The following is a 19,648-nucleotide window of genomic DNA, read 5'->3' as shown; positions in this document are numbered from 1 at the left end:
ATCTAGAACAGCATTTCTATCCAGCAGCGTTTGAATCCTGCACGCAGACCACTGGTTACTAATACTCATTGTTGCTGCCTTTTGTTCATTTGATCAAGCTTTTTTTTGTAGCATTTCACAGTACAAAACAAGTAATAAAAGCATGCCTGATTCGTTCTGATATTGTTTCAGGTCAATATCGATATCGTCCAATACTCAAAGCTGCAACATCGGTATCATATCGGAAGTGAAAAGGTCGAAACAGGACACCTCTTGTAGAATGTTCCAGTCAAAGTTCAATTGAAAATCTGTGGTGAGGTTTGAAAGTAGCCACTTTATTTGATTTGACTAAGCTGGAGCTATGTTGAAAACCGTGTGTGTGCTTGTTACGAGAAGAAATGTGAAATGTATCAGAGTTATTAGAAATCAAGAACAGTTTTTATTGAGCTTTCAAGGTCTTTCTAAGTTTTCCTTTGATTTTATTGCCTACATTTTGACTTATTTTCATTCCAGTACCTGACCAGACTCAGAGTAATGTGTTTTTTTTTTTAGTGTGTGTGTGTGTGTGTGTGTGTGTGTGTGTGTGTTTGGAGATGCTTTACTCCAATCCATGAATCATTCAGACATGAAAAGACTTTTTAAATTCAAATGATGAGCCAGTGTTTTGTCTACACATACCAGACAACTTAGCAGAGATTCAGTTTTAAATTGTATCTTTAGACACTTTGTTCCTGACAGTCTGTTAAAAAAAAAAAATTAAAATGTTCCCATACTTTTGTTGAATCTACAAAAAATACCAAAGATAACAGAGTTTCAGATGGAGGCCTCTGAGAGTCCTGACATGGCAAACCAGAACAGAAGCCCTCAGTGAAACCTCAGGAGTTTTAGAAAACCGTCTCTGTACACAGAAGTGACTACCTGTTGGTGGATTTTTATAATCCGAGTCCTACATTACAATCACTACAAGAGTGGATTACGCAAAAACAAAGCAAAACTTTAAATAACTGGTTGTCAAAGCAGGCACAAAATGTCCCCATTGCAGGTACAAACTGATGCATGATGGGTATGAAAACGTCCAGCACTAGACGACGACAGTTTGTGCCCAAAAAAGTCCGGCTCAAAATGACCAAACCTGCGGTGATGCAAAGTGGCGAGGTGCCTGAATGACCTGCATCTCTTACTGATTCATCTACTATTGCGTCCTAAGTTCATTCATTTAAACATTATACATTTAAGGCTGCCTGTGTTTGTGTGTGTGTGTTTTAGCATTTCTCGCCTGAAAAGCCAATTTTTCTAACAAATAGCCTACTACATTGTAAGGACCCACTGCTCCTTCCGGGGCACAAAGTCTGAGCCCCTTAAGAAGAAGTGCTGCTTTGGGATAGGGGCAAAAGTTTAGGATCAAGTTGTGAATTGAGTTTAGGTTAGACATTAAATGCAGCATTTGAATATGAAAACGTAATGTATGTGAATTTGTACTTGAGGACCACTTTCACAAAATCTACCAACAAAGAGAGGTCATTTGTGGAAAGCGGAAGCCTTTTCCCGGTCCTCCCTTTCTTGCAGTACTATTGTGATCTTCTAGTTTGGTTTACAGGTAAAGTGGGAATTGAGTTTTGGCTAGGGTTAGAAATAAGGTAGTAATGGTTAAAACTTAGGGGAAATGTTTGGGTTGAGCACGAATGTTGTTACTTAAATGAATGAAACCCAATGCAAAGTCCTCACTTTGTGTGTGTGTGTGTGTGGTGCCACTGCAACAGTGAGACCGTTTTGTGTTACTATTTGGCTTGTTTGTAAGATTCCTTTCACCCATTGTAACATCAGCATAACTCGAAGTGAATGACATAATCTGAAATCCTAAACAACCTCATGAAACGATCGCTGACAAATGATGTAATTTGCCTTTTGATCACACTCGGCTGATAATTCCTAGTAAACAGTTTTGAACCCATATATATATATATATATATATATATATATATATATATATATATATATATATATATATATATATATATATATATATGTGTGTGTGTGTGTTTTTTTCTGTTTTATTTGCTGCAAACGTAATAAACCAGCTGACACAGACGCTGAAATGCGTCTCTCAAGTCGTCTTGAAGGGTTATGACATTTTTATTTATTTTTTCTCTACATATTTACCAGTTTGAAAAAGTTTGTTATGAGCCTGTAATACAGTTCAGGGGAGTGGTGGGTTTATAAATCCAGTATTAATCACGTGGGAATCCTCCTTGCTGGACTGATTTAGTTTGCTGACTCCTGTGGGAGAGAATCTGATAAGTGCTGAAGGGGATGACTTCATGGGTCACATGAGGTTACTGGACCAGGAGCAAGGGGGTTGACCTCAGTCGCACCAGCGGGATCCTGTGTGGGGGGTGGGTACAGAGTGACCGTAGACTTAGAGTCTCACTATTCCCGTTGCGGCATCTATTTCAGTGATGCAAATTCTTATTTTTGGACTGTTGTTGCAAGTACAGTCTAGAGAAGGACAGGTGGCTCTGAAACTAAGTCAAAAGAAAAACAAATTGAATTTTTTCCACCTAAGCGACACCACAAGGTGCCGCGCAATTATCGGGTTAATGAGCATTTCGTTGCCTCTTTGCGCAACCGCGACGTATTACTCGCTTATCCAAACAAGTTTGCTTCCTTTTTGTCAACATATCGCTCACCGAGGATGACGGGACAATAGACGCGGCACCAAAGGCTGCTGGGTCATAAATGTGTCTTCATCTGTTCACTGGGGCTTGCTGGTCTGGGCCGCATTGTGTTGAGATGAGGTCATTAAAGAATAATTAAGCCATAAAACAAAGGGGTCATTCTAGGAAAGCGCAGGTTTCCCATTTTCGTCCGGAGTTACTCAAAGCCATCCCCAGGGGGCGATTGATGAGGGGACAGAGAGGGAGTGGGGGGGGGGAGGTGTGCGGAGTTCAGGGAGCTCTTTGCTCTTTTCAAAGTGAGCTCGCCGTGATGGACAGAAAAGAGGAGAAAGCTCTGCGGCGGAGACAACCGCCACTGAAGGTTTTGCGGGGAACTTAAGGATTGCTCACACCGTGGGAAATGTTTGTTCCCTGCGGAGCTGGCGCTCTCGGTTTTCTCCCATAATAGAAGTGTGTGATGGGTCATTCTGCCCTGAGAAATGGTTCTACCTTCTAAACGATGTAAAGATCAGGATCCCGACTCTTCCACGGGCCCTTTCACCTCAGAGGTCGCCACTGTTGTTTTTGATGACTCGGCACAGAGAAGGGAGATGGGGAAAAAAAAAAAAAAGAAAGAAAAAAAGCCATGTAATTTTAGTTCAGATAGAAGCCAGTCGGTTGTGAGGTCCAGTTCAGCCCTCCTTTCTAGCCAAATGTCTGGGAGATTTACTGAGCCAACACTGGGAAACTAAAGCTTTGCCTCTTTCTGGTGATGCAACAGGTCATTTGTGTGCTCAGACTGCTGCTAGTAGAGAGTTGTAGGATTAAATCGGATAGCATTGCAAAAAAACAGGCACCAGCTGCCTTATATTTAATTATAAAGTGCTTATATGTGCAAAAACGTGGTCTCACTTAAATGTTCTGTAATTAAAAATAATCTCACTAAACCTAGAATTGCAGCAATTTTCATGTAATTCTTATTCCTACAAAGCTTTAGTAACAAATCATTGAGAGTTATACTCAGTTTCTTATACCTGAACATCAGATTAAGTTGTTTTAAAATAATAACAGGAGAACAAAGGTGCAAAAATGTTTATTTTCATTTTGACAAGTTGAGTCATTTGTGCACAGATTATCAGTTGACAACACATCACCTCAGGACTTCACCTAAAGAAAAACTAAAGATTTTTTAGCCAAAGAAAAGTTTTTGTTCGTTTTAGAGAGATACCCCTAAATGCATTTCAGTGCCATTAGTGCAGTGCCAACTTGTCAACTCCAATTAATTTATCAAATTTTATTTTTATTTTTTTGAAGAACTGTTTTAAACAGTGGCAAAAAGATGAATTTTTTAATTGATCTCACGTACTGTTAAATATTTTCGAGACTGAATTTCGAGCATTCGTTTCCTGGAAGCCGTCATCAAAATTCCAAAAAAATAAAGGCTTTCATTCTCTGTGTGCTGAATCTGTAAGATATAATACATTTAAACTTCCAAAATGAAAAAACAAACCTTTTCACAATATTAAACATTTTAGATGTTATTGCGGAATGTGCAGAGGAGATCCTCATGAATGCAATCAGAGCGCTGGCTGAATGCAAAGAGCAGATTTGACCTCAAGGTTGTTGCATTACTTGAAGTGCTGCCGTTGTGGATAAGATTAGATTGCAGTTCTGGCCTGTGGCCAGTGTGTCCAGTCCTACTTTATATTCTCTGATGATCAAATCCTCTAGGTCACTAAGCAATTTCATTTGGCTTCTTGGCTCCTTTATGGAGAAGCCAGAACTGTGATGTGCTGCCATCATCATTTTTAACCAGAGCTAAACTTCATGCCGTGCATGCTGAAGAGAGTTGGGTAACTCTGCATATGGGGAGCAAAGTGAGCTCACTGTGCACAACAGAATATATTAATAGACTATGTTAACACTGATTTTTAACCAACAGTTAGCTGGTTAACTTCATCCACATTCAGTTCTTGGAACTGAAAAATGACGGGGTAAGGCGCAGGAAGGTGTCAAAGTTTGACGCTCTAAGGTCTCGTAACACTGCACCGGAAGGGTGCTGAGAACAAATTGTGAACAAATCCTTCCACTCTTGGTGAACAAACACAGTTTGTACTTGTTTTCCGTATCTGAATCCTTACGTTTCCTGCTGTCAAATGCCCATCACCTGTGGGGACGGCTGTGGTGTAACACACCCGTAAAGATAACATTCCAGGGTCCAATATCCGGCTTAAGTGTGCGCATGAAATTACCATGCAAACACCACCGTGCCTCATGGCTCAAAGCGCTAAGAGGCTTTGAGAGAAGCTGAGCTGCCAAATCAATATTAGCATTCCTCTGTCAGCAGCTCTCTCCTTTTATGATGATGTCACTCCTCCCACTGTCAGCGTGTGAGGAGGAAAACGCATTTCCAAAGTTGCGAACACATGACAGGTCAGCTTCTGCGCAGACTGTTCACACAGTTGCAGTGAATCGCTCGCTTACTGATGAATGCGCAAAAAGGTGCAGGATGTGTGAAAATGTTCCGTTGTTGTCGTGGGTAAAAGTTCAAGAGTGACCGAAAGCAAGCTTTGACGAGAGATTTCTGATTCAGTATGTTCTTTCCATACGTTCCCGTCAAAAGCAGACAAACTCTTTAAGAGTTTTGCCCGAGGCGATATCAGCGTTACTTCAGTGTCAATGAGAGTCGGTTGTAAGCTGAACCCCACACGGTATATGCTCTCACATGCAATCACACGCTTTGTGCCAAGGCCGTGAATGACGTCTCTTTTCTCTCCGTCAGGTCGGAACGTTTGCGACGCAGCACGCCGAGTACTTCTTGGAGCCACTTTTGAACGTGTCTGGCGCGGAATACGACGAAGAGCACAAGAAACCGCACCTTGTCTATCGACACGAGAGGAGACGAAATGCCTCGCATCCTGACGAACCCTGTGCTGCCTCGGGTAACAGACAGCCTAACTCGTTTGCCTGTGACCACAGTCTGTCTGAGTTTCACCCTCAAACACTTACCTCCTCATTACCTGTGCACACTTCTCTGAATCATGGCCTTTAATGCTGCCTTAAAATTTAAATTCTGTGTCAGTCGCAGTTTTTTTTGTGTGTGTGTGTGTGTGTGTGTGTGTGTGTGTGTGTGTGTGTGTGTGTGTGTGTGTGCGCTCTACGATACCTGAAAGATTTCAGCCTTGGTTAAGGGGTTTTAATGAAAGCCTCTCTCAACTTAATTAAGCAAAACTGGCTCCAAGGGCTGTTTGCTGTTTGTTGCTTTTCTTCTGCTGAAGCAATCTTTGCCAAGTCCTCTGGCAGGAGCTCAGACAAGGTTAGAAGTAATTACGATTTAGTTTGGAGTTGCATTTAAAAGAACTCGGGGGAAATGTTTTCCGCCCGAGAGCCTGCTTGTGGGTCCCCCCCACCCCCTGTTTCCTTTAGAGCTTTTACGGCGAGGGATCTGGGTGGCAGAAAAAGCAATGTGACTGAGTGAAGTTCACCTCGATGGAAGACCCTCGCTGAACTCCTCAAAGGCAGCTCTCAAGGTGGCCTTTTGTTGCATAATGCAATAAATCTTTTATGGGCAGAGCTCTTGAGTTGCTTGTTGTCTGGCGTCGGCCTTTGTGGTCTGATGGTGGCCATTGTCTGCAGACTGACCAGGCCAATGACGCCTTATGATGCTTTGGCCTTTCACTCTTTTGGCCTGTGTGTGTGTGTGTGTGTGTGTGTGTGTGTGTGTGTGTGTGTGGCAGGCAGAGTCTAGGGCCAGAGATGTTCACTGCACCCCCACCCTGGGACATGTTTGAATATACTCACCCTTTAGAAAAAACATCAGATGCCTCATCATACATTCATTTCGTATTACAAATTCTGCTTCCTGGGTCTTTCCCTCTTTGGTCCAGTTGTGACCATTTCAATACTCAATTTACACAACTTCAGCCTCTACTTTGCTGCACACAAACACATGCAAATTCGGACATTCAGACTTTGCACGTCTGCACAACCACTTGCTGTTACTAAGAAGCTTGTGGTAAATGAGAGATTCTGAATTTCAACAGCGACCTCCAGGAAAAATACAGAGAACTTCAAAATCATATTTAACCTGGTTATGTGTGATCGATATCAAAGTAAATACAGAATTCAATGATCAACTGGTGGCTTCTTTTAAGAAGGGGCAAAAAATGTGAGCTTGTGTGAAAACAATACTTGGTTTGAAAACCTAACGTCTGGTTGTGTGACCCCTTTGGCAGTAAAAACTGCTATCAGATCCTGGTGACGGACGGCTTCACTGCGGTGGAACTTTGATTTTGCACTAGCTTTTTACTTATTTTTTGAGCCATTCAGAAGTGTTCTTCCTCTTCCTGCAGTGTGCTTGTGTTTAAAATCACAATGGGCAAAAAAACCAACAACAAAAAACAAAACAAAACAAAAAAAAAAACAATAATCTACATCCAAAGTTTTTTTTTGTAAGTCTTGGTCCTCATCAAGATTTTTTTGTTGGGAAACTTGAGTTTCTGTTTTTTGGCCAGCAGTGGTTTATACCTTAAAATTCTCCCATGGATGACATTTTTCCCCAATCTCTTCCTTACTACTAAACACTTGGCTTCACCAAGCTAAGTGTACACCCTGGACAGTCGACTTGTCCAGGGTGTACTGCACCACTTACCCAACGACTGCTTGTGAAAAGATGGGGAAGGATAAGCTGTCCTGGGAAAAGTGAGGCCTGGAGTGCTTTTTTATGTTGTTTGACCTTCTAAATGAGTCGTAGATTGGGTCTTTGAGCAATTTTATTAGTTTTTTTAAAAACCATTCCAATATGTCAGTTACTTTGTTTTGCATCTGTTCTTGAATGTGTTTCAAAAGAGACATCATTTGTTGCATTTTGAGATATTTTAGCCTAATTCATGTGGTCAAGTGTTTTTTCAAATTCCAGGCCTGACTTCAAAGTGTGGCTAGAATAAGTTGAACTTGTTCTATTTTAGGTCTATTTGTCATCTGTGTTGGAAATATTGTTTTTCTGTTTCCCACACCCTTTCCTCTCTTTTTTTTTGCCATTTTTCTTCTTCCTGTCTTTATAATTTTTACGTCTTTGCGGTCTGACCCAGACCGCAAAGACGTAAAAGTCGATCATTCAACAATATCCTTTTCAATATTAAGTCCTGAATCACAATCTTTCACTTTTAGTCACAACTTTCTGTAACTGTAAAACTCACAAGTAATTAATGTACAACAAATAACACTTTCTGGCGCATGTAAGAGATGGGAGGTAGGAAAAAAATGTAAATTTCCCAGGACACCTGTGGGGCTTCATCAAAGGAAAGCGAGGTAAACATGGTGGAGGAGGATTAAAAGAACCGGTGATCCCAACTTAGGATTGTGAGGTGACCCAGGCTGCAGCTCCTCAGCTTTATCAGATAGGAGATGGAGTGATAAAAGGTGCTCTTTGAACGCCACATTGAGTCAAGACTAACAAGCCTGTCATGTCTTTTTATGGGAAGGAGAGCGGAGCACGCTGCTACTAGCAGGTTCGACATAAACCGTGACTTGACGCGTGCCGTTCTGCTTGCAAAATACTTGTAGTTGCTGCTTTTTGAATTGACATATCGTCCTACAAGGTTTGAACTGCTTTCGCATTTTCATTGATAATCTTTGATTTCAAGTAGCTCAATGCCGTAGGCTGTTCTCTACAACCAATTAGACAACGTGTCTAATCATAGTTGGAAAGTCTCAAGAAACATACATCTTGCAATTTGGTTGTTTAGTATGGAAACCATAACTCCTTAAGGACCATAAATAGCATCTCTAAAGAAACCGGTAACATCACATAATTTCGAATGCTGCAGAATGGAGTTCACATTTCAATCTGCCTTTAGCGACTTAAAAATAGCAGTCTCTGTTTGTATTCCCTTGATTTAAGGGACTTTACTTTGACTCTTTAAGATTTCCAAAAAGGTTACCAGCTTTTCCAAATCCCAAACATTCCATGACAAGAGTTTGAAAGCCCACATAGACAAGTCACAGCAACTTTTGTCGTTTTACTTTTAGCCTTCCTGTTATCTGCTGTTGTCTCTTGCTCTATTGTGGCATTAAATAAAACAGACATGTTGCAGAAAATTGTTTCCCTTTAAACAGCTGCCTATGCCTCCTGTGTGGTCACTTAAATGGCTCACTGACAGTGAAATAAACTAGCTGTGTGTCTTCACACAGTAACCGCTTCCTCACCAAAGGGTGTTATTGTCACTGTGGCCTAGCAGCTCTTGTTACAGTGTGTTCACTGATTGGACAGAGATCACGTAGTTTTATTCCTCACAGCATATGATTTCTTGGTGCAATTTCAAACATTTAAATAGTCCTAAAGATTGTTTTCTAGCTCTATGTCCAAAATGCAGTGGACAAACTAAAGAAAAATGTAATTTCTGGTAAAATGTACAGATGTTATTGTAATTTTTAGTTCATTTCAGCTGTTGCAGTAACCCAAGATGATACTTATTCCTATAATAACAATTTACTTTCTAATGTATCCATGAAATTATTGACCCTGAGAGCATGTGATGTTGTTGAGAGGCTGGATTTCGGTATTATTTTTGAAGTTACAATAGCACCCTTTGTCAGGGTCAGTCATCTTTATGACTCCTTTCTTCTCTTCCTCTCTCTATGTGTCTGTGAAGAGGGCTCTTATTCGAAATCAAAACTGGGAACTGGAGTGCCGAGTGGTTTGGCAGGTTTGGGACTTTGAAGAGGTTTGAGGCATTCAAAGGCCTTTTTAGGTTCAAACACATGGAAATGCAGACTGGCCAAGTGTGCCCCACTTGTCATACGGCTTCTCCCCACTTGTAAAGAAATTGTTTTTTCTTTAAACATTTGCTCACGGGTGGTCATTATTAATCTTTGTTTGGCTTTCGTTTTCCAAGCAATCCTTGAAGAAAACTCATGAAAAGAGCCAAAATTTAAAAAAATAAAAAAAGACGTCAATCACGTCCAACTGGAACAGAACACAAAAAGTTAAACAAAATGTTTTTTTTAAGCTTCACTAAATATTTAGTATGCTGAAATTCACTTATTTGAATTTTGTTGCATTTTTCCAGTCTGTTTTTATTCACAGATACCAATTTTGGTAAGAGCTGTAATAACAAAAAGTATAAAAACAGCAATGATAACATGTTTTTATTAAGCCATAAATTATCAGGGACAGTGTAAAGATTGTGCTGCTGCATGGGATAGAAAGATAATATTTATTTTCCATACATGTCACACATTTTATACAGAAAAAATTTGACATTTTTAATTGACCTTAGCATTTTCTTTTAGTATTTAGTTCAGTTGATGGGGCTGGAATTACAAAAACTCCAGTGTTTGTGGGTATATTGTAGAGAATCTAGATCCTTACCCTAACATCTGATAATCCCAGACGTTGCAGACTCGGCACGTTTCATGACAGACAGAGGTTAAACTCTCTGAATTATAAAATGGTGCATCTTTCCTGTACTCATCATCCCAGACAAGCCCCCAATTTGTTGGAGGCTGGATTAAAGACCATAATAAATAAAGCGAAGCATTGGATGGGAATAACTAAAAATTTTAATAAAGAAAAACCAAACAAAAAACAAAATCTCCAAAATGACTGGCAGGAGAACAGAGAGACACATACAAGTGATGTGTTTTAGTCCTGTGTGGTGACACTGGCCAGTTTCATGCACTCAGCCTCCCTGCCTTACCTCACCGTAGGTTACCATAACAACAAGAATTGGGACAGTTGCACCTCGAGGCAGTGAGAGTTTCCAAAACTTGTGTGGTTTTTGAACAAATACGGTTAAAAGTAACCCAAAGGAACATCTGCACATGTATTTAACTGAGGTTTAGTTTTGCTTTCAATGTGGTGACCTTTGACATGTAGAAATCCTTGACTTTGTCGTGCATGTGCCATCAGTGTCTCAGAGTTGTCAGAACAGAAGTGGACTCGTAAGGACTTTTAAAGTGTTACCTCGATGGAATGTGATGTTCTGTTATTTCAGCAGACAGAACATGGCCATATATCTGTCTGCAGCAGCTTTTCTTCCCAGTGTGTGTCTTCATGGACTGTTGATAAAAGCATCTCTGTCACTGGACGACCTGGTGAAAAAAAAATTAGAGATTTAAACTGTCTTTGTTTTTTTTTTTGTTTTTTGTTTTGTTGTTGTTGTTTTTTTGGTTTAATGGGTTAATGCAGAGTTTTGTCAGAAAGACCTCGGACAGCCCGATAAGTTCTCATTGACTGATATGCGTTGCAGTTGTATCAGTTTCCTTCCTTGCTCTCCCAGTCTGGGTGGTTTCACTGCTGTGGAGAATACCACTGGTGTAGATAGCTGCAGAGTGGGTGACTAATGTGTGCTTTCTTGAGCCCGGTTCTGGATTCAAAAGCATCTAGGATAGAAGCTCACCAGGCACGAATCACAACACGGCTTTAATGACACACATTCTGCAGGGTATCTGTCTCTGAGCCTGCATGCCAAATTCATGTGTTGTCCTTCGAAAAGAGATAACCCAAAAGGATGAGGGTGTCTGCAGATAGGGGTAAATTCTTCACCGGTTGCATCTCTCTGTGTTTTCTAAAATCCATCTGGAGACGGGCAAGAATTGAATAAAACCGAACGGTATATTTTTTTTCTAGCCCCTTGCCAGAAATTTGGTGGCTTAATTTGAGCTAAATTACGAGGCTTTTTATCCTCTTGAACTCACTTGAACATATACTGTGTCTAATATTTTGAATTTTTCATGGCAGCACCTCGATTTTTTTCTTTATTTTTTTTTACATTTTGTAAACTTTCAATGAATTGTAAATCTCGAAAAGCTGCAGAAATCCACACTTCAGGTGGGAGAATCTGTTTTCAGGACAGCTATCTGTTGCCTTCTGAGTAGCAAGAAGAAAATCACAGTTGAAAGCCGTGAAAAGTCCCTTTTACTTTTCCCTCAAGCCATTTAGGACCACAGCAAGAAGGTGCTCTGGTCAGACGCGACCAAATTGTAACCCTTTGGGTTAGCTGCACAATGCTGGATAACTAGCATGACACAAAACCTTGAACACACCACGCTATGGGGGCACATGTTGGTGACAGCATCATGATGTCGGGACAACAAAATAACCAGAAGACACGAGAACATGGAATAAGCTAACTATGGGACAGTGTAGAAGAATAGTTGTTGAAGGCTGTAAAAGACCTTAAGCACATCCGGAGTTTTTGGGTGTTTCAATAGCTCCTAAATCCAATTTAAAATGAGATTTCCAAACAGTAGATCAACTTCTGTGTTTATAAAGTGACAAAGTCTGAAAATGACATTAAGGTGCTCAACATTTGTCTGGGCTGCCGGTGGATGAAGCAAGCAAGCCACTTATTGCTGGAAGCTGTTGAACAGATAGAGGAATGGAAAGGAAACTCCTGTTTTGATGTGTGTGTTTTTCATCCCTGGCCTGCGCTGCATGTGTCTGTCAGGCTTACTCCAGAGTTTGGCAGTGGTGTCCGCCTACTTGCAAGATCCCACTGTCTTTGCCGCTTACTGCTTCTGAAAACCGTAGTGGCTTTTGTCATCAAATATGTCGATATATATAGTCTTGTGTTTGCTACTGCATTTATTTACGTGTACAAAATTATAAAATGAATGTGATCCACTAAGTCTTGAGCAGGCGTTCCGACTATGGTCTGTCTCTGAATTTATAGCCGAGCATGACGTGTAGCTGCTAATAATTGCACTCAGTGTCACCTGATGTAATGACAGCAGAATCTCTGGATGGGGCCCAAACAGAGCCGTACGCCGTCAGTAACCTTAATGGCTTCCATGTGTCTGCCTGTCCGGAGGCCGTGGCCTTACTGAACCCCGCGTGTTGTGTTGTTTTAGCCGTTCCCGAGACAGACTTCAGCTGGAGCTATTTTCTGACGGTGTCTACTGTCTGGGTTGTCGCAGCCCATGTGGGCCGAGTGGAATGGTTGGAATAATTGGAGTGACGGTGGCTAACTAATTGGTGACCTGGGTGAAAGTTGGAGATAAATGGCACTGGCAGGTGAGAAGCAGCTTTCTCTGAGGAAAGCCAGGTCTAAGAGTCGCTCGGAGAGCCATTAGCGTTGTGACCTGGGGCTGCGGCTGTTCATCAGCGATGAGCTAGACAGTAATGAAAACTGATGACCTGCTCTGTGCATGTCAAGGCCAAAGGTGCTTCTGCATTTTAAGTAGTTTTTTTTGGGGGGTGGGGGGTTAAGGGTCATTCTAGGCTTAATGCTTTGGAAAACAGTTACTTCACCTGAGCTTAGCAATCTTTTCCATAAAGATTGCTTGTTTGCATGATTGATTGGTTTGAGTGAAAAAAATTAAGGAGTTCAGCTTGGAGTCAGCAATAAATTACCTTTAGGGACAACGAAGCATAAGTTATTGTCAAGTTCGAGCTGGTAATTGAAATTAGATAATCCTGGTAAAAACCAGCTCCGCTTTGTGCAGAGAGTCTGGACCCCCGGCTGCTGTGAAAGATTGCTTGCTGGAGACGTTGACTCTGTCACTAAACATTTGGCCGTGACGTATGTAATGTACCAGTTCGACGCTATGAAGGTTACCCGTAAAACAACCACACCCAACAGTGAAGAGAGGAAGTGCCGAGCTGAACAAGATGAATGCTAACGTTAATCCAACATCTGGAAGCGTACCCAACATGGACTGAACTGGCATCGCCGCAGAGGATGTGCCAGACTGCAGTTCTTAAACGGCTCTGAAAAATTAACGTTGTTCACAAGCTCTCCTCCTGTTTGCCGATTGGCTCGGTTGAAATTCTACTGGAGGAATCCACCTCAATGGAGGAAAGTCCTGATGGATCACTGGAAGGAGATGAGAATCTGGCAGAATTGTGTAGGAAGGTAATTAGATCAAACTAATCTGGGTTAAACAGAATCACAAAGTCACCACAAAACCATCTTCACATATTGAGATTTGTACAACACGTGTTTTTCAGAATGCCAGCATGTATTTGCTACGACAGCTTAAGAATCCTTTATCTATCGAACTGAACAGTTTTAGTTCTACCTGGTGTGCTGAAAGCCCACATCTCTCAGTGCGGCTGAAAACAACACCGCTTGACTTTTAAAAGCCGTCTTTGGCTGAAACAATTTGTTGTCTTTTCTTCTACCCGTCTAGCCACAGAATTGCACTTAATTGTGCCTCCGTCTGAAGGAGTTGGTAACATTTATCCCTTCTCGAGTTTCGCTGTCAGGTAATTTCAGTAAGCAGACTGTCTGACTTTGTGCGGAGGCAAGGCAACACCAATATGTCTGAGGTACACGGCCTTTTTAATTATTACCCTGGGAATAAAGCTCAAACTCTCAGCAGGTCACTGTTAAAGAATGTTAATTAGCTCAACAATGAAATTTGAGTTTCCCTTTGTTCTCTCCTAAACTGGGATGTTTGGGAGAGTCAAAGCATCTGCAGCTCAGTTGAAAGCAATCTCTTTTTGTACTGTATGCACACAGTTCAAAGCGAAGGCGCTTCCTTGTTATAAACTAGTTGAAATTCAACTCTGCATGCTAGCTCAGGATTGTTTGCGTTATGTCGGAGAGGTAAGAAAAAAAACTTAGTTTATCAAGTTGACATTTCAGCCGTCCGACATACATCTCACATGTACATCTATGCCTTTTTTTCTTATGGAGCTCTCTGTTATGCTGGGATTTGGTGATTGTTATTTATTTATTTATTTATTTATTTTTTGCTTTAAAAAAATGCCTGAAGCCTTCAATAAACTTGTGCAAAAGAAAACAAGCTACAAAGTTGGGTTGTATGATATCTAACATAAACCTGAGCTACCTTTTGCTTCTTTTGGCCTAAATTTGGTTTTTGACCATCAGCTTCCTGAATGATTCAGTTTCGGTTGTTCAGTTTCCCAGACAAAACCTGAATATTTTTTAATTATTTATTTATTTATTTATTTATTTATTTTTTAAACTTTCTCACTGTGATCGTCTTGTGGCATGCTGATGGAATAATTTACACAGCAACAGGTGTGCTGCTCATGTTGGTTGGTTTTTATATAAAGCATTGGACACGTGCAGGTTAGACATCTATCTCACAGACCTCTGTCACAAGTAACTCCTGGAGTTGAAGTTTACGATACTTTAATTATTCTTAGATGAAACATGAGTTGGATGCATTAAGCATGGATGTATATTTGATTCGAATCAGGGGTGAAATCATGTCTCTGTGCTCAGTGCACGAGGTCGGTCACCCCCCCCCCTCCCCCACCGTCTCCTCATGGCGTAAGTAGCAGATCACCACCCAGTGAAAGGGAGATTTCAACTCAAGGCGATTTGGCTAATCTGCACTGATTCAAATGCTATTATACCTGGTACAATATGCTCATCTCCTCTTTTTTTTTTTTTTTCTTTCTGTACTGTTACTGTTTATATATAGGCTGGTCGTCCTCTGTGCCTTCGTAATCCCCTTGATGTCTGCATTGATGATTTTGTTAAAAGAGGTTTAGTGTCGTAGGTTTGACACTGATGAGTTTCTTCCAGGAAAACACAAAGCTCCGTTCTGAGCCAGCGGGCAGGGGCACAGACGGGCTTGGCCACAGCTCAGATGTTGAGACTGGCATGGGGCTGGGCCTCTCGGCGGCAAGAGCTGCGCATCGCTGTGCCAGAAAGTCACGCTCTGCCTCATGTACCCATTGAGGGCACTGCTTGAATAATCGTAGAGCGCTAAATGGATTGCCTCCCCACCATTTCCATCTTTTTTTTTTCAGTCTTTCAAATAGATGGACACAATCTCTCTTTGTGTAAGACTATGGAAAAACTGAGTTTAGCGAGTACAATTGAAGTCTTCTCCATCTCTGAGGACAAAGTTGAGGAGGCTGTCGGGGATGATGAACTCGAAGCTTTGTACGGCTCTGAAGCATCGAGACGCTTCCTTGGCGTCATTCACTTGCTGCATGAAATCAGTCCTGTGTGTATTTATGTTATTGTTTACTTAAAGAAATAAAAGAAACCTCCACCAGCTTCCACATCTAGAGACTGACATCTTTCACCCTCCTAGTTTGCGAAATATCTCCAGCTCAGTCACAGCTGCGATCAGGTCGGACTAGTCCAGGGGTGTCGAGTTGTATTCTGTCAGTACAACAACGTTAGCAGTTCTACGAGTCCTGCTCATCACCTGATTATTTGAATAGCGTCAAATGAAGCAAAGAGAGACCTAGAAGTTTCAGGACCCCAGCACTGGCCCTAAATGAGATCAAACCCCGAATGTGGATCTCTGGCTGTACAGGAAGCTAAACTTGTGTTGGTGTACCCTGCCTCTCGTCCAATGACCGCTGGAGAGGCACCAGCACCTCTCACGATCATGCAACGATAAGCCTGATAGATAGTGGATGAACTGAACAATGCTTTGTCGGACGTTCAAAGCTTAGACCCTTCTTCAGAATGACCTGTCTGATATGTTCCTGATTCTTCTTCATGCTGTTTGATCAGTTCAGTAATGTTCTCCAGCGTCCCTCTGATGTATTCACTGGACAGATGATTTCGTGCTATTGTTTCTGAGATTAAATAATCACTAAAGGACTACTACTGTTTACTAATGAAGTGGCTTAAGGGTGTCAGAGTAAAGGGGGGCTTAAACATGTGTGACACTCTTCAGATTCTCATTTGTAAAATAATGTTTTTGTGGTAAAATGTGAACAAGTTCAACGTGTATGGTACCTTTACGTGCAACTAAATAAAGTGAAATTGTGCTTTCAACTCTGAATTATGTTGAAATCTGACCACCTTTCATTGTACTTTAGTTTGACAGACCCTGATGTTGCATTTCCTGTCGGGGAAATTAGATTAGCCTCCCTGGAGCTTAGAGACAGCTGGACGTCTTGTAACATGATGTGGTGATTCACTGCAAAAGTAAATAGTTTTTTTTTTCTTTTATGGATCTGTTCTCTTGTTTTGTCTCAAAAATGCAGTTTTGAGCTAACAACTTATATCACCTGCAGTTCTTTGGCTTTTGGAGTAGGCTTATCTGTTTTTTTAGTTTTATTTTTTAATGCTGCTTCTGGCTCTTTAGAAGTATCTCACTAAGCTCTTTCGGTCTCATGAATGTGTAATTAAATCCGCTTGAAACTTTCCAAGTTTTCCTCTTCCTTCGTTCCTTCCAATGAAAAAAAGAAACCAAAAAAAAAAAAAATCCCTGCCTATGCTTTTCGTCTACCCCTGTCTCCCTCTTTTAACTTCACCCTGTCACGGTGAAGGAATCTCTTGCTGGGAGCCAGCTCAACACGTGCAGTTCAGCTGAAAGAACTGCGCCTGCTGAATTTGCGCGGCATTCGGCTGTCATTGTGGTTGGGAGGCTGAATGCTGCTGAAGGCATTCATCTCAGCGCTTGCAAATGAAATTGTTGCAGTCTGGGACTAAATACATTTGATTTATTCCTTTCAGCGCAATGTTTTTTAATTATTTTTTTTTATGCCACCATTTCACAGAAGCGACTGACCAGGCTCATGGTAAAGTTAAGCAGTGACTGCAGTCTTCTGGTAAAACATATCACACAATCATTAGATGAACTTTTATTCCACCTCTCAGTTTCAGCTTTGAGACGCTTAATGTTTTTTGTTTTTTTTTGCATGTGCAGTCAATACCTGAGCTTTGATTCTCCCTGGGATGTTTTGGGTTTGGGCCAATATCATATTTTAGGGTCTAATTTTGCTTTAGGTGTTTTTCTTTTTGCAGACGCTCTCAGATTTTACCCAATCGTCCTCTCCGACACAGTTTAATTGATGGTGGATTCTCTGATGGTGTTCTGGTCACCTCCAGCTCTGTGCTTCACATCTGACATGAATTATTTCTACATTTCTTGTCTTGGTCTACATTCTTCTTGACAAACACTCGGCTTCTGTTTTCATTTCAATGGTCAGGAGCATAAGAAACTAAATGTCCGAGGTTTAAACAATCCAAACTCCTTCAACGTGCTCAACAATGATCAACTTCTTTGATACGACGAAGAAGTTGATACGACGTTTGATATTGGACGTTATAAGTTGGATAACCATTTTTTTTTTTTTTTTTTACAAAAAAATCATTCATTTTAATCACATTTTTACAGAAAACGTCTTGCACAAATATTCTTGACATGAATGTTTTGTGTGTTTAGATGCCATACAAGTAAATTTTGAAAAATATGTTTCACTTTGAAACCATCAGTCATATTGCACATTAGTAGATTTCCATGATCGTCTGGATTTCCAAAAATATTAGGATTTTTCTTTTTTCTTTTCGTTAAAGCAGGAAACTCCAAGAGGTCGGCCTCTTTTGAGAGCAGAGGGAACATGGCTGAGGAGCTGGATTCTCTGACAGCCACAATCGACCAGCATCACATTGATGAAAACGGCACCAGGCGCGACGGCACGACCATCCCGCAGCGACGCAAGCGCTTCCTCTCCTACCCTCGCTACGTTGAGCTGATGGTGACGGCGGACGCCAAAATGGCCCGTCACCACGGACGCAACCTGGAGCACTACATCTTAACAATCATGTCAGTAGTAAGTAAAATAATGCTTCTAAAACTATCTTTTTATTATTATTTATTTATTTTTTTTACATTTGCATAATTTAACATCTTGAAGTCAATTCTTTCACTATATCCAATCTAAGGAGCCATTGATTGTTGTAGTTTTACACTCTTGATTCTGGTTTTGAGAACCAGATTCTGTACACGGAACAAGAGCTTTACAGTATGTAATGTAAACACAAACTGCATCTCTTTTTGCTGCAATCTAATAAGTGATTGCTGGTTGTTTATTGGTCACACATCTAAAAATATTTTTGTAAATATAATAGCAGTTCTGAAATTGTGCTGAACTTAAATTTCTGTGTTGTGAATCTATTCAGTTGGTTAAAAAGCTAAAAATAAATAAATAAATGATTTCCATATCCCCAGATTGCACACTGAATAGTGCAACAGCTAAAGCATGATGGTCTAGGCCCCCAAAACAACCTAGCAAATCTAACCACGTGGCAAAGTGTGCCAAAGAAAAGATAAAAGCACAGAGACATCCGGAGCAAAATAATAATAATAATAAAAAAACCTCTCCGTAACTAATTACTATGTCTAAGGGGTAAAAAATATAATAAATCTTGGTTGTAAACCTTGTGGCGGCTTCGGCTTAATGCAACCAAAACCACAGCGGCCTGGTTAACTGGGCCTGCTCCGACTCGGCCGCCGGACCTTTTGTGAGTCCCGAAGCCATCTAACAGCTAATCTACTCACAGAATTATTAAGCGTCTCAGTGAAACGGTGTGAAACGGGATAGGTAGATGGACTGGACTGAATGTTCCCTCTGCCACCTCTCTCCGGTTTCATTAACAGTAGATTTAAAGGACTTATTAACCTATGCGAGAGCAATGATTGTCAATGTTGTGTTGCTGTTAAACAGAGTACGGTCAGTGATAAATGCCGATGTGCTAATTTTCTGTTGCACAGGTCTAAGTGTGAGTCAGTCTGATGTGAAAACCTTAAAACAATATATTTAAATTTTGCTTTTCTTTGAGCAGAAATAGTTTTGTTATTTTAAACATAACTCTAAATACCTTTGGACCAAAAATGCGCAGAATAGAGCATCGTTCATAAATATAGAGGAAATAAAAAAGGCTAGTTTTAAGTTTTAGTGGGTTTTTGCATTTTTCTAGCAATGTCTCCATGTAATTTCCAGAGCCGTGTCATCTAGAAATAACAAACTATACTTTTGTTTCTTTTTGTCCTTAGTCTCCAGACCAGCCACTTCCCCACTTGATTATCTACATTTACAGCAATTTCTGCTTACCAGATAAATCCATGCTTATTTTTCCAAAGTTTAATTTTCTGTTATCTAAAACTTCGAAGTACGAGTAAAACGACGTCACTTTAACTGCAGAACAAGCTAATTTGACATTACAGATGCTCATAAAAACCGATAAGCGGCTGTTTTCAAAGCACTTTTCAGTTTTTTTGGTTCCAAACAAACTCAATCTTTGTCCCTTCTGCCATGACCCGTTTCCGAGAGCCCATTTGTC

The 19,648-nt window shown here is 40.7% G+C and overlaps 1 protein-coding gene and 1 long non-coding RNA gene across 2 annotated transcripts in view; one reads left to right on the top strand and one right to left on the bottom strand.

Moving 5' to 3' along the window:
* The window catches only part of LOC103134540 (A disintegrin and metalloproteinase with thrombospondin motifs 20), a 96,884-nt gene that overhangs the window by 1,598 nt on the left and 75,638 nt on the right, over positions 1-19,648 (top strand). The window contains exons 3-4 of the mRNA XM_016668768.1: positions 5,416-5,575; positions 17,885-18,138. Of these exons, the coding sequence (XP_016524254.1) occupies positions 5,416-5,575; positions 17,885-18,138 (414 nt within the window). The remainder of the gene's footprint in view (positions 1-5,415; positions 5,576-17,884; positions 18,139-19,648) is intronic.
* The window catches only part of LOC107835643 (uncharacterized), a 120,954-nt gene continuing 111,932 nt past the window's right edge, over positions 10,627-19,648 (bottom strand). Inside the window, exon 3 of the long non-coding RNA XR_001661452.1 lies at positions 10,627-10,727. This is a non-coding gene — a long non-coding RNA (uncharacterized LOC107835643). The remainder of the gene's footprint in view (positions 10,728-19,648) is intronic.

This window comes from Poecilia formosa, unplaced genomic scaffold (assembly GCF_000485575.1).
Source record: "Poecilia formosa unplaced genomic scaffold, Poecilia_formosa-5.1.2 Scaffold17, whole genome shotgun sequence".
In the NCBI taxonomy this organism is placed as follows: domain Eukaryota; kingdom Metazoa; phylum Chordata; class Actinopteri; order Cyprinodontiformes; family Poeciliidae; genus Poecilia; species Poecilia formosa.
Note: the sequence above shows the minus strand (reverse complement) of the source record. Positions and strands in the feature narration are given on the sequence as shown.